Source organism: Ambystoma mexicanum, chromosome 11, assembly GCF_040938575.1.
Source record: "Ambystoma mexicanum isolate Mex_15411 chromosome 11, UKY_AmexF1_1, whole genome shotgun sequence".
In the NCBI taxonomy this organism is placed as follows: domain Eukaryota; kingdom Metazoa; phylum Chordata; class Amphibia; order Caudata; family Ambystomatidae; genus Ambystoma; species Ambystoma mexicanum.
Window position 1 is genome coordinate 929,218,206 of NC_090934.1, and position 15,564 is coordinate 929,233,769.

At 42.9% G+C, this 15,564-nt stretch overlaps 1 protein-coding gene across 2 annotated transcripts in view; it reads left to right on the top strand.

Moving 5' to 3' along the window:
* The window catches only part of GATD1 (glutamine amidotransferase class 1 domain containing 1), a 160,564-nt gene that overhangs the window by 86,778 nt on the left and 58,222 nt on the right, over positions 1–15,564 (top strand). For both annotated transcript variants that reach the window (XM_069624035.1, XM_069624036.1), the window contains exons 3-5: positions 1,727–1,832; positions 2,778–2,885; positions 3,575–3,669. In XM_069624035.1, the coding sequence (XP_069480136.1) occupies positions 1,727–1,832; positions 2,778–2,885; positions 3,575–3,669 (309 nt within the window). The remainder of the gene's footprint in view (positions 1–1,726; positions 1,833–2,777; positions 2,886–3,574; positions 3,670–15,564) is intronic.

The window sequence follows — 15,564 nt, forward strand, 5'->3', positions numbered from 1 at the left end:
TTCTTTTCCTCCCAATCACCCCCTCTCTCTTCTTCCCTTCCGATATTATTCTGTCTCTCTCTGCTCTTTACTACTCCCTACTATTCTACTCTCCCAGTCTTCTCTACTACTCTCCTCTCTCTACTACTCACCACTCTCACCCCTCTCTACTACTCTCAACTCCCCCACTTCCTACTACTCCCCACACTCCACTCCACCCCTCCTTCTCTTACTCTTCTCTTACTCTTCTTTCACTCTCCAAGTCACCTTGTGCACCTAGTCTCACTTAATCCCCTACTCTCCCACTTAGCTTCACTCACCTTTTCCACCACACACGCACTCGCACTGAAGTATTACTTTCGCTCACCAACTCATACCTCACCTTCAACACTCTCTATCTGCTAGTCGCTTCCACACCACTGTCCTTCCACCTACTAGTCTTTTGGCCCGTCTAGTCCTCGCTGTTTGGCCTCCCCCGAAAAACCCACTCTTTTCTCCTTTTTCTCCTCCTACCCCTTCTATTGGTTCACGGGCTCACCTGGTCCCCAAGGCAATGGCTATCTTGATCCCACCTCCCCCCAGGGGCTGGGTTACACAGAGGTGAGGCTATAAAGCACCCTTTAAGCCCCACCCTTTTCTGAACATGGGTCCACCTGTGTTTCGCAATGGAAGGCCAGTACATTGAATGTCTATGTCAGAGTTTGCTGCTTGCCATGAACAAGCGTCTTGATTGCCGGTCTGCAGCGACCAACATTCTGCAGGCTCTGTGATCGCTGGTGTATCTATTGCTGGTGGGTTGCATATTCTTGCCTCCGCTGCAAGGGTTTCTGGTCTTGGGAGTTCTGCAACAGACAGAGAGAGAACACTGGCTACCATGTTTTATGACAGGTATGGGATCAGAAGAAGTGGTACTTCTCTAATGCAATACGGCACATAAGGAGGGAAACAGAGTGGGCCCGTCCCAGCTCCCTCAGCTTGCTACTGGGGCCAGCCTGTCTCTGGCAAGCACCCTGTGGCCCAGGCTAAGAAGACTCCCCACAACCCCCTTTGACAGGTCAGGTCTCTGACACAATCCAATCTGTCCACTTTCAACCGCACTTCATTAGCCTTGTGGATAAATTATCATTGCTTCAAGTTGACCTAAGGGCTATACACTGTGAGTTGGGCCAGTGTGGATTAATCATATTTTTTAACAGTGTTAGAAATGTTAATGATAATGTTCTTCAGTCCATTGCATGTGACATCATTGATGTTTTCCAAAGTGCCACAGAAGTGTGTGCAGCATACCTACAACTTTTCTAATGATAATGATGATAGTGATGTTGTATTTATATAGTGCATTCGCCAGAGTGCTTTACAGAGAACTTGCACACAATATCACCCAAGTGAAGTTGGTACTCATTTATCGACCTCGGAAGGATGAAATGCTGAAAGTTGACCTCATTGGGTTTCGAACCTGCAAACTGCAGATCACACACAGATCACAGCAACAACTACTCAACCTGCTGCGCTATCTTACCGGACCTCTTTTGCTTCCACAAAGCCATTTTTTGTTACCCTTTCCTCTGATTCTCCCAGGTATTTTGTGATTTTTGGAACAGTTATCCAACCTTTCCTTTTGTGTATTATTTAGCCCCTGAACATGTGTGGGTTCAGCTTTGTGTTGAAGTCGCACCTTGCATGTCTTTGTGCAGTGCACTCTGGAAATAACACTGAGCCTTTTTGTTTTGCCCTGTCATTTCTTCAGGGGAAGCCAATTGATTTTGTGGATGTGAATGAGGGTAACTCACGCTGGATCCAGGATTTCCAGCTGAAAGCTTATGCCAGCCCGGCCAAGCTGGAGTCGATTGATGGTGAGTAATCATGCACGATCCTCTGGAAGGTAAATTGTAGTCAGCATTGCAATATCATCAGTGGGGGTTTGAAAGAAAACTCTTGTATAACGACTAAAAGAAATCCACTCTCTCATTCAATTGTGGATCATTTTCTAGAACTTTTTGGTCCAAAAGAGGAGATAAAATATCTTCGCAATTGTGTGCAAACAACATGGTGAAGACACCGTCCGGAATGGTGTACATTCCTACATTACGGATCCTCCACATAGTTAGCAAGGGCTCTCTTGCTAGACTCAAACTTCCTTTGATCCATTAAATAATGTGTCAAAGATGAGGGTACCCTGGCATTGTTTATCACAGGACATCTTGTTCAGGGCATTCTGTTGATGGTACAATACTCTTAGTGTGCTGGACTGTAAGTAGATGTTATATAATTCTCATGTATGCTTCAGTTTTACCCTTTCCTCCTGGCTAAATCATTCCTGTCGCATACAATTTTATGGTCAGTGGTTCGATGAGCTGCGCACTTTTCCATTTCTGTTCCCTGTTTGATGCCATTGTCTGCATAATGGTTTGTAGAACCTGCCATTTTGAGATTCCATAAATTGATTTTCAGTGCATCCGGTGTTTGGGTGTCATGACTGGTGAGCATCAGATGATTTGCATACATTGGAATTGGTTGCTGTTAGCACACTCAATGTACATGGACCTCCTCTGTTAGCAGTTGGCATCTACTGCTGAAAGAGCCAGGCCAGCATATGAACTTTTTGTGGTGCTCTGTTTGTAGTTTTGACCTTTGTGGAGATGTTCACATTCAGATATCTGCATCAGGAACATCTTTGCGTTACTTTTGTCCGTGATTGTAAGTGTATTTTACTCCTGATCAGTGATTCAGACCTACTCCAGTAGAACTGCTTCCTTTGGGAATCTTTCCTAGCCTTTGGTGTGTGCTATTTCCCGCAGGTGCTCGGTATCATGCTTTGCTGATTCCCAACTGCCCAGGCGCGATGTCGGATCTGGCAAACAGTGGCAGCCTTGCCCGCATCCTACAACACTTCATCATGGAGAAGAGTAAGTAACCTGTTTCCATCCAGTTTGGGAGGGATGGTGGGGATCTCCAGGTCCTGTACCAAACAATAGAATAGTTGGATGTTAATTAGAGGCCTGGAGAATTATCTGCATTGCATTGTGCTGTTACTATTAATCCACTCTTTAATCGCTCTCTGCTCAAGCATGTTCTCATGTTCTCTCCAGAAAGAATAGTGTTCTACCCGAAGTTATACAACCAAGGCAGTATTGCATAATCACGTGACTGCTGGTGAAATTATTTGGGGATGTGCATGAGGTGTTGAATGCTCTACATGTATCTTTTTAATAGGGGTAGCGAATGTTAATTTGATCTGATGAGAAGACCCTAATAGGCTAAGTTCATGCTGGGCATTAGACCACACAGAATTGGGGTGGTAGCGGGGAGTGAAATTCATGTTATCTTTGTCTTCTATGCTGTTTCTCTACATCACTATTGAGCGTTAGCGCTGAGCTAGATTCCCAAAAGTTTGCCTGTTTATTTTTAAAATGGGGCCATGCAGGCTCTGCTTCTTCATGCTTAACTAGGCAAAATAGTTTAAAGATTTCAAGCAAAATGGGCTCTAGAGTCTAGAGAACCTCTAACCTTTTGACAGCTGCTAGGTGGTTGTACATGATTAGTAATACCTCCTTTCTTATAACTAGATTTCTTCTGCAATTCCATCTTTTCCCAGAGCCTATGTGTGCCATTGGGCATGGAGTCGCTGCCCTGTGCTGCACAACGGATGAAAATAAGTCCTGGCTTTTTCAAGGATACAGCCTGACTGGGGTAGGTGTTCACGTTAGCAAGGAGTCTTTATTACTGGACAAATGTGTCAGAGTTCTTTGGAACAAATGGATCAAAGCATACCGGCGAATGTATTGTACTTCGACTTTATGAAAGCCTTTAGTGCTTTTCTGCAAGTGGTTTCAAAGCCGTAGAATCAAAGCCAGGTCGATAAACTAGGTCAGGAAATCACAAAATGATGCATATTCGAGATTTTGGAGACCATTCTGAGAACAATGAAGTTAACTGTATGATACCACACCGATTTATATGTGACATTGGAAACTAGTTGAAAGGTTAAGCTTTTTTTTTTTTTTTTTTTTAAATCAGTTGTTTTTTTTCTGAAGTCCCCTGTATGTGCAGCGTTTCTGTGAAGTTAGCCCTGAGAGCTTCCTAGGAGGTGAGAAGGGTGGACCTAAGGTACAGATGGATACAAATTAGCACAACATTAAGTAAGGCCTGCACAATATATTTACTAAATAATATACTATTTATAAGAACCATATGCATCAAGATATATATGCAGTTCTGGTAAGTACTTATAAATAGTTGCAAGTATTCTAAAAGCCATTAAGTGTATATAAAAGTCAATAGCTCAATGGAAATCAGTACCACGTACATTTACAGCCAACTAAAATGTTTGTTATTTTAGGATATTTTAAAAGTGTTAGAACATTTGTAAAAGGAAACTAATTCTTCAAAAATGTAAAATGAGCATTGAATATCAGAATGGTGCCTCTAATATGGTGAACTCCTATCTAAAAAGGAATTCACTACAGGTAGGTAAAATGTTTATGGACTTGTAGTTGATATTGTGAAATGTATCCATAGATTTTACCTGGGCAAAGTCTGTAGACAACTTACCGTTATGCTGAAATGGAAAGGGAGTGTAAGTGGCATTCCAGAGGAGCTGCAGAGGAAGCAACCTTCGCTTCTGGTGAGGATCGAGGTCCCCACCAGAAGAGTTCCAGTCCCAGGTTAGTGACCAGTTACTCAGAGTAAGCCTGTTGCATTGAAGATCTCATTCAAGAGGGCTTTGGAGAAGGACTGTAAGCAAAACCCCAGTGACAATGGAGAAAAGGACTTGAGACTGATTAGCGGTCAGAAGCTCTCAGGAATGTGACCATGAACACTGCACGTGGCCAGTAAAGCCCCAGAGTCTCGGGTACAAAGGTTGGATTTTGTTGTGGTTGTGGTCTCAGTGCCGATTCCTGTTGGAGGCATGGCCAACAGAGCCCCCAGAGATGGCTGGAAGAACGAAGTGGAGGGTGCAGCAGCAGTGAGTAAACACAACAGTGACCTTTTAAAACAGGCGACTGGATGCTCCAGTAAGTTCAAAGTGCTTTAGAACAGGATGTGCCACCACATGGGTGGGCACCTGCAAAGGTCCCAACCAGGGTGTCTCTCAAAGGAAAAGGCCCTTTCGAGCAGCAGCAATGCACCTGGTCTTCAACAGGCTCCAGGATCTCCCACTTCATGTCTGGTTAGTATCAAAGGTCATTGAAGGTTCAGGAAAGCACACATAGCTTTAGGGCCGAAGGATTCAGTTGTTCTTGCTGAATCAAATAGGAAGAGCCTAAAGCAGTATTCCCTTGGACAGAGAGGCAGAGATTTACCCTCTGGAGTGTCGGGCCCAGGGATAGCCAGGTCCTTCAATCACCATCCATGCACCTTTTCAAAGTTTTAGCAACCATTCAGTCAGGATTGGTCAGCTAAACTCCACTCTTTGGAGGGGATTGCCAGGAATATAGGTTGCCTGAGAGATTCCCTCCAGTCTAAATCAGACTCCAATAATTCTTAGATGTCTTTGTGAGCAATGCGGACAGAATTGCTTGCAGTTATAGACCCTCTTCCTCTCCTTTCCAACTGTGAGAAAAAATATTGATCTTAAGAAAATGTAAGTACTGACTCCATCAATGCTACCATTTTGATTGAGCAATCCATGCTTACCCTTAATAAGAGAATTATTTATTTTCAGTACCCTTACATTCCAAAGTCATTGTTACTTACACCGTTATATGCATACTCTGATGATATTTTGTTGATGGATAGACTTTCCCCACTAAAGACTAAAATACAACCTTTAGTTTAGCTCAGAAATGCTAATTGCAGGCTTCAAACCATTCTTTGGGCAAACAATCCAAAAGGTTATGTATGCTACATTTAGCAATATAGGAACACTTTCCTAATGGAGAATGATCGTCATCTAATCCATAGTTTTACCTTTATACAGCGTCCAGCAAAGCTGTGAGTCAGTTTACTAAACTGCGTTCCTTCTGTCAGTGTTATTTATACGCTTTGGCAGTTGTATAATGCGGCAACCGGAAATTCCTCCATTTCAATTCATTAAAAGACTGTAGTGGCACATTCCAATTCAAGAACTGAAAGTTCACTGATTTCAGTTATTTCAGGGCTGTGTTGAGCCCAAATCTCTAGTGAACCGCTAGATGATTTCAGTTCTATGTACAAATAGGAAAAAGAACAAACGTATTTATTGTTATAGCACAAGGCTATTAATACTGTCAGGTCGTTTATCAGTTTCATATTGAAGACAATATAACTTGAGCACTGTAGTGTAAAATGGTAGTCTATGAATGTTTAACTTACACAAATTAATGTCCTATTGGATGAAAAAAACAATGGGATTATTGCACTTCAAATGAGTATGAAAGATTATTAAACAATCTGCACTTTTTCAATGCATTTGTAGACTTGCATCAAGATATTTTATTCATTATTTCTGTAAACCACAGATTAGATTAGTTTACTCCATCTGGTCTTTAAGACCCTTTAAATGAGAATGCCTGTTAAAAGTATTGTTCACTCTGGGACAATTTTAAATCCATCAAGCCTACTCTTAGATCTGGTTAAACGTTCTCAAGGACGGATATTTTAATTTCATTATGGGTATGACCTTGTTTTCTAAAATGATTGACCATAGGAGCTGTTAAAATTGAATTGTGAATTCTACAAATCAGTGCCCGTTGTTTTTTTCCAATATAGCAAATATTAAAAGGACACAAATTTATGTATATGACAGTGATAGATTCCTATAGAAAATCAACGGGGCACTGCCAACTCAAGGGTTAAACCAGTCTACTTGATGACTCCATACAAGTATTATAACGAACAAAGGCTGTTTATGATCTCTGGCCAACCAGGGGTCGAATTGCAGTATTTATTCAAATATAATTACAGAAATTAATAATTTTTACATAGCAAATAAACAGTCAAAACCACAATACACAAGTTAAAAAACACATGAACTACATGACCAAAAGAAGTGTCCAAAGGGATAATTAATACAAAACACACAAGAGATATGCATAGTTGTTAGCTCAACCTTATTGCTAATATATACAAAATGTATACATCAAAACCCAACATGTTTCTGTCGATATTGCTAATTTGCCCGACCTTCTTCACGGGTGTACTAATGCCAATTAATTTCCATGAGATGGACGCTTTCCGTTGTGAATCCTGCGAAAAAAAGACGAAAATGTCTTCATCTATTGTATGGACACCCAAACAATTTTCTCCATTCAACCCATTACAACAAAAAACAGACTAAATCACTAGAATGTGAACCCTGGGCATTGTCAAAATTTACCAAACAATCGAAATGTCACAATGGACCTTCTTGAACAAAATGCCTACCTGTTGCAATTATCTGTGGAAGCACATCAGCCACGATAAATCATGAGTAACGCCATGAATGTGTGTATTTGAACCTGATCCCAAACTTCTCCAGAGTTTGCGCTACCAATATCTGCAACACATTAAAAACAAACCGTTCCCCCTCTCAGGCATCTTGTTCAAGAAGGTCCATTGTGGCATTTAGATTGTTTGGTGAATTTTGACACAATTCCCAGGGTTGTTGTAGTGGGTAGAACGTAGAAGACTGTTTGGGTGTTGTCACACTCACCTGAATTCTGCAGGAGCGTTGGGTAAGACCTCTGAACTGGGTTCTGGTTCCCTGTTCTAGTGTTCTTCAGTGCCACAAAGGTATGCCTGTGGAAACAATTGTGGTTTAGTGTTCTAGTCTGCTGTGTCACACTCTACCCCTTCCCCGAGTGCCTAGGTGTGTGAGTTCAATTGGGCTCACCTTGTTTAATGTTTTGGTGAGCTCTCCATCCTGAGCTATGCAGGGGTGCGTGCTGGAGCAAGAGGTGTCTCTAAACCAGTTACGTCACTGGTTCGGTGAGTAGTTGTCCGGTTATGTCTCTCATATACGATTGTCTCTTACATGTGTTTTCTTTTCCTTTTCAGATCACGGGTTGCGGTGGTTGTTGCCGGCGTGGATCGAAGAATCCTGACTGAAGACCCTGCAGTTGCAGGTAAGTTTGCTATACAGTTTTTGGTAATTGTCTATTTACTGTCTTTAGTCTTTCAGGGTCGGGTTCGAGGTGAGCCGTGCTGCTAGGTGCCTCAAGTGGAGAAGAAGGCACGAGATCAGAGATGCACGGGTAGAAAAAGCTGCAACAAGGAGTTCTCAGGTAAGCTTACCGCTGCTGCAACGCTGACTGGACCCGAGCTGGTGACGCAGTGGAGGACAAGAGGCCGCGAGCTGGAGTTCCTGCAGGTAAGCGGTGGCGAGTAGCTGGAATGAAAAGTACGCGCGCCACGGGTTGGAGTCCTCGCAGGTAAGGTGTAGCGCGTGGCGGGCAGAAGAAGCTGAGCCATTGCCAAGCGAAGGTAAGACGGAGTAAAGGTGAAGTTTGATTGAAGATTCCAGGTAAGTAGAAGATCTTCGGGGCTGCGGTGAGTGTGGGAACAGAAAATCACACGAAGCACAGGATGCTGACTGGGTGTGGCTTATATAGACAGCCACACCCAAAGAGTAGGCCGCACCGTACAAAATGGGCACAAGGAACAGGAAATGGAGCTCTTAACAGGAAGTGAACCTAATTAGTGTAAATTCTAAGCAATGCTGTAAAATAAAGGGCGGATGAGAACTCTGGAGCCCCTCATGTGTCTTGTGTGCCAGGCCCTTGCCCACATAACCCCAATCTGACTGTTAAAAAAGGGCGAAAGTGTGTTTGGGAGCTTGGTGCTTCTGATAGGTGTCCATTAAATAGATGAAGACGGTTCAGTCTTTTTTTTAGGAGGATTCACAACGGAAAGCGTCCTCTCATGGATATGATTTTGCATTAGTATACTCCTCAAGAATGTCGAGCAAATTAGCAATATCGACACAAACATGTTGGGTTTTGATATAAACATTTTGTATACATTAGCAATAGGGTTGAGCTGACAACCGTGCATATCTGGTAAGATAGCTCAGCGTGTTGAGTGCGCGCTGCTGCAATCTGAGCATGATCTGCAGGTCGCAGGTTCGAATCCCGGCAAGGCCAACTCAGCCTTTCATCCTTCCGAGGTTGATAAATGAGTACCAATTTCTGTTGGGTGATATTGTATGTAAATATGTGCTCTGTAAAGCGCTTTGGATTAAGGCGCTATATAAATAACACATCATTATATCTTCTTGTGTTTTTTGTATTAATTATACTTTTGGACACTTCTTTTGGTCATGTAATCCATTTGTTGTTTAACTTGTGTATTTTGGTTTTTACTGTTTATTTGCTATGTAAAATTCTTTTAGTAATTGCTGTAATTATATTTGAATAAATACTGCAATTTGACCCCTGGTTGGTCAGATCTCAGAAACCGCCTTTGTTATAATAATAATAATAGATCCAACATTTTTCCAGCATACTCAAATTCTACACATCCATGGTATACTGAACATGAAGGCTGAACAATTAACACAGGGTCTATGAGTAGTTGGTGGTTCCATATTTAAGTGGCTTCTTGAAATATCTTATTTAGATTCTTCTGGTGTTCACATAACGTGTACAAGTGACTGCTTCAAAATAACACTTTTTTTTTTAAAGGTAAAAAGTGGTTTATTTAAATTCTAAATTATTGTATGCGAAAAAAAGACCAATTCTATCAAATTGAATTTTAAACCTTGTCACTACGATTACAAAAAGTAGTGATGGAATCGATCCTTTCAGTTGAATTTCTTTTTCATTAAGTAGGTTATCTCTGTCTATAAATCGTGCTTGCTTGCATGATATCTTAAGCAAGCTCAAAGGTTAGTCTCTCTTTAACAGTCTTTGCTTGAATATAGAAATCAATGAGCGAAGAGCAATTTCTTCTGGTTCTTAAAAATTGTTTAAAAGGTGCATTTTGTCTCAAACTCGTCGGGTGTTGACTTTTGAAATGTGAAGTAGTGTAGTTTTCTGTATGGAGCCACCACTAAATGCCCTTCATGATGTTTAAAGAATAGATCTAAAATGGTAATTCATTTTTACTCTCAGTCATAATTGAGATTTGATGAGCAGGAGCTAAAAGTAGCTTATTGGTATTGGGCATCACCCAGTAGGCAGAAGCTACCTCAGTACAACAGGAGCTTGTACACAGCACACCAGAAATCAAACTTGCAAATGAGATGCCAACACTACATTTCTATCCATGATGTTTGTTCACTTCGGCTTTAAATGTCCTATGGATGTGTCCTTTAGTTACCCTTTATTCAAATTTCCAAGCATCCAGAGTTAATATCACATATGATTGTATGGTGCCATTTGGCCTGGAGAGTCAAAATTAGCTCCTGGTAACTGATGGTTTCGATCTAGCTCCTAGCAATTTAGAACCCTGCAGCAGAAGTACATTTCAAATTAACGTTCAAAGTATTACGAATGCCTCTAACTCCTCCTTGGTATTTTTCCGGATGATTAAGATGTTGTTGCTGTAGCTATGATATAATACTATAGATGGCAAATAGGTATTATTATCATCTCGATACACAGTGACTCTAATGTGGCCATAAATATATTTGCTAAGCTGGCAGCGAAGGCTGCGCCAATTGATGTCTCATTCACCTGTTGAAAGAGCAAATCTATATAAATAAAAGTTATTTTGTAATGTACTGTTTTTCCAATAGTATAAGTGCTTGATCTTCCGAAATATTTGTATATAAAAACTTTATAGCTAGAGAAGCTAGATATAGTATATCATATTCAAAGATTCTTTCATTACATAGGAGCTTGGTCTTGTAGAATGTGTGTATCTAGAATGTTTGTAAGACTTTGCCTAGAGAAACTAGCTCATCTGTTAATTAATTAAACTCTAGACCATTCACCAAATGTACTGCATTTGTAGAACCTTGTAAATATGTAGGACTGGTTCTAGACAATGGTTTCATAAAGAAATTATGTATTTTGAGACCCGTTGCAACACAGAGCCATATGCAGAAATTATCAGACTGCCTGGTTGGTTGATTGATCGAAGATATATGCACATTACGGAGAATGTGGAAGTAAAGTCTTGGGGGCTCAAGATACCTTCCCTGTAAGCATGTTCTGTGATTGACAGAATCTCTCTCTAAATTTCACCTGTAAAATCTTCATTTAAAAAATTGTAGTGTCTCATTAGTTAATCTCATGAATTCATAGTCCTAATTTCTTCAAGGAAAGATACTCCACCTTTCTTAAATTCTTTTCAATCCTTGTATAATGGCACACTCAAAAGTAAGAACTTCTTTCAGCAAATCTTTTGGTGGAGGAATAAAAGTAGATTTTGTTCAAAAATGTGTTGCATTTAATGGAGGCTTTTCACCTTCTACAACCCTAATACAGATTTTCTCAAACGCGGTCTAATCTCAATCTCTTAATTGTTACACTGATGGTGCCTGGATAGGTACAAAAGGTAAGCCTTTACTCATAAGACTAATATCAGCTTCAGATAGATTTTTGTAAATTACATAAAAAATCGTGTCCTCAGAGATACTATTTTCGAACGTATTATGCTTGTCTCTAGGTACAAAATACTCCTTGCTGCCGTCGATATACAGTGCAATACATTTGCTTTTGCAGCCCACTGGACCGCCTCCTGCGGCATCCTCTTCTTAAAAAGGGCCTATTCCTAATTTGCTCTTGATTTTCCTGATCATTTATGCTAGTAATAGCCTTTTGGTCTAGACCTGAATTGGAAGACGGTACCTTTCTCATGGTTCCTAATAGGAGTCCTGGATTCATGCCAGGGCATGTGCACCTACCTCTTATCTTATAAACCCAAAGCATATGCTGGGGTATATGTACTTTTTTCATATTATACTGATTTGTGTCTTGCGTCTATTCTAGATCTTATGTGCCTTCTTTGTGGCTGCTGCTTTTGAAATGTCTTTAACATCTATATTAGAACAAAAGTACTATCATTGTGGAATGGTAATGATGCCCTTGTAATGCCAATTGTTATTATCCTGATTATAACACATGAAGGTGATGGGGGTGGGGACTTCACAGAAACGCCCAAGGCTTATTTTGATCACTACCAGTGCAGGCTTTCAAGCTATGGTTTGTGATGAATGGTAAAAGCTGGAGTGGTGGGGAACAGAGCTTTGTGGATCCTTTCCCTGGTTCAGTGGAGCAAATGTGTCTGTGCCCCACGCCCCAAACAAAGTACATCTCATCCTGGCTACATTAACTCTTTACATTTCCTATTGTGGGAAAACATACTCCGCTGCCAGTGCACTTGAAAATCTGAACCAAAGTACAGTGGAGGACCATCAGTCTAAACAGCTGTTTCATTTAAACATTCACTGCAAATCCAGTATTTCCATGCCGCCTCATTTAGATTATGCTGTCCATAAAGCAAGTTGTTGTTATGTGACCAGTGCAAAAGCATTTAATGGTTGCGTGCCTGGCAGAAGCACAACCATGGGCATGCACTAATTTAATGCCAGTATGACACTAGCACCAGTAGCACACATAAATAGCATAATATTGCTGGCACAAGCGCTGGAAGTACCCATCTTCAATTGATTAGTAGTGCACATCAGTAGCACATACATAGCTATCACAACACACAACTTCTTTGCCCACTGATGCCACTGCTTAACAGCACACACAGAAGCAGAGAAATATGTAGTATTTATTGGAATATGAAACAAAATACAATACAACCAAATACCTTTGGGCCAGAGACTGAGAGAAAAAGATCAAATTCAATGAGGATGAGTTGGAGTACCTTGTTGAAGAAATGTGTGTATGGCTGTATTTTTGCATTTACTTGAAAGTCAAACTTGGGTGTATTCTTGCATTTACTTGAAAGTCAAACTTGGGTCTATTTTTGCATTTACTTGATAGTTCAACTTCAGTGCATTTCTGCATTTAACTTTTGGCCATTGATTTTAACCTGCTAGCCCAGTGACTGTTCAATACTGCTTTACTTGCTTACTCCTCCCTCTGCCTCTTCTCATTTCCACTCATGGCACTTTCTGTTTCTCCCATCTATTCCAACTGCTTCTATCAACTACCCTTCCCTTCTCACTAAGTCTGGAAAAAAGAAATTTAAAAAGGATATCTTCGCCTCCAACCCTGGACTCCCCATCGCTGATACCTATACCATCGCCTCTTCCAGACAGACCCTCACCGACATCCTCTTTGTTGTTCCTTCACCGGATCTATGGACCCCCCATATGATCTCTGTGCTTTGTCCTGTCTCCTCCTCTCCCATTAATGGTGGCACTCACTGGGATGTCCTCATAGCTTCTTTCGACTCCTCCAGAGTCATCCTTAATGTCTACCTAAATGGCACTGTCATGGTCCAAGGTCCTCAGGCCAATCTCCTCCTCTTCGATAGGCGTTTCCCTCGCCTCATCAATTTCCTCTCATCTCCAGCTGTGCCCTCCTCTCACTCCCTGGCTACCTTACCCACTTTTTCCTCCTCCTCTGCCACTCTTCAGGCTACCTCCACAACTCCGCAGGGCATACCTCCGATTTGTACCCCTCCACGGAAGGTCTTTAAGGCCGGCAACCTTCTTCATCTTGCCACTCTCAACTCTCGCTCTGCTGTCAAACACACCTCTGACATCTGCTACCTCCTTGAAGAACTGGACCTTGATGTCCTCTGGTTTTACGGAGACATGGTTCACGGCTAGCTGTGTCACAAGCTTTGACACTCTACTCCCTGAGGGCTACAAGATCCTCTCCGCACCCAGATCCACACGACCTGGAGGGGGCATAGCCCTGATCTTTCCTGAGTGGATTCCTGCCACTATCATTCCTATTCAGATTTACTCCTCTTTTGAATGCCTTGTCTGCAGGCTCTCACTCTCTCCTAGCCACTCTCTTACTGTTGCTACTCTCTACCGGCCCCCCGGGCAAATCGCCTCTTTTCTCTGAGTGGGCCGACCTCTCCTCCCTCCTGGCCTCAACCACTCAACTCCTCCTCCTCCTTGGTGACCTCAAAATTCACCTCGATTCTCACTGTCCCTCATCGCTGCTCTTTCGCAACCTCTGCGATACCCTCTCCCTCTCTATCCTCCCCTCTGGCCCGACGCACTCTGCAGGACACACGCTTGATGTCTTGATCTCCCCTGGCCTCCCCCTCTATTCCTCTGACCACTCCTCTCTCCTGGAGTGACCACTGCCTCGTCTCCTCCCATCTCCCACTCTCTTCTCCCCAAGCGAACCACACCCCAACACTTCCACTTACCTTCTCGGACATCCAACCTATGAAGCGTGTGTCAGTTGAGGCTTTCGCTGCCACTTCTCTCCCCCTCCTCCTCCTCTGGCTGGCTCACACGCCGACACAACCCTGTCCCTTCTCTACTCTTCCATCTCTTATACTCTTGAGGCTCTTGCCCCTGTCATGAGGATCCGCTTGAAGTCCAAAGCCAAGCGCAATTCCTGGTATGACTCCGACCTAGCTACACTTAAACGTAAGTGTAGGGCGGCTGAGAGGAAATAGAGGTCTTCTTGCTCATCCTCTGACGAACTGGCCTGTTGCCTGCTACAAAGGCAATACCGACTCTCTGTCCGCACTAAGAAGAGAGCCCACATTCAAGCCTGTGTCTCTGCGGCATCCAACAACTCGGCCAAACTCTTTAAAATCTGCAAGGAGCTTGCCAACCCTGCAGCAGTCTCCTCCCCTCCTCTTGCCTCCCAGGCTTTTTGCAATGCCCTTGCCTCGCACTTTATCTCTAAAACCCAGGACATCATGTCCACTCTGGCCTCTCCTCCCCCTCCTATTCCCTCTCAGTCTGTGCTTGGAGACCGCCCTTTAAGCACCCCCCCCACCATCCTTCTCTTCCTTTCCTGTTTTCTCCCCTGACGAGGTCGCTAGACAAGTCCGATCTATCAAAGCCTTGTCAAAACAGGTTCATCCCTGTTCCTCCAAAACCATCAAGGACCACATTGACACCCTCGCTCCTGCCCTTGCTGATTTTTGCAACCACTCGTTTGCCTCAGGATCCTTCCCCTCCCCTCTGAAGCACTCCCTTGTGCATCCTCTTCTCAAGAAACCCACAGCTGATCCTTCCTGTCCAGCAAACTATCGCCCAATTTCCATTACCCCCTTTCTGGGCAAACTCCTGGAAAAGCTGGCCATCTCTCAGCTTAACCTTCATTCAGACTCTGTTGGTTGTCTCCATGACCACCAGTCTGACTTCAGAGCGGCCAGAAGCACGGAAACTGCTCTCCTCAATATCCGTGAAGATCTGCTCTCCAACCTTGATTCTAACATTCCCTCTGTCCTCATCCTTCTTGATCTCTATTCTGCCTTCGACACGGTCAACCACACCATCCTGCTCAACCGTCTCTGTGATAATCTGGGTATCACTGATCAGGCTCTGGCCTGGCTGACCTCTTTCCTCTATGATCGACCCTCCCAAGTCCAACTGGGGCCTTTCCTATCATCTATCTTCCTCTCCACCTGTGGGGTTCCCCAGGGGTCTAACCTCTCACCCTGGCTTTTCAACCAATACCTGGCAACTCTCGCTCACTGCATTGCCATTTTCTGCTCAAATTTCCAGTGCTACGCTGATGACGCTCCACTCATTTTCCGGCTGCCCTCGGCCACCTCCTCTCCCTCTCTCATCTCTGACTGCCT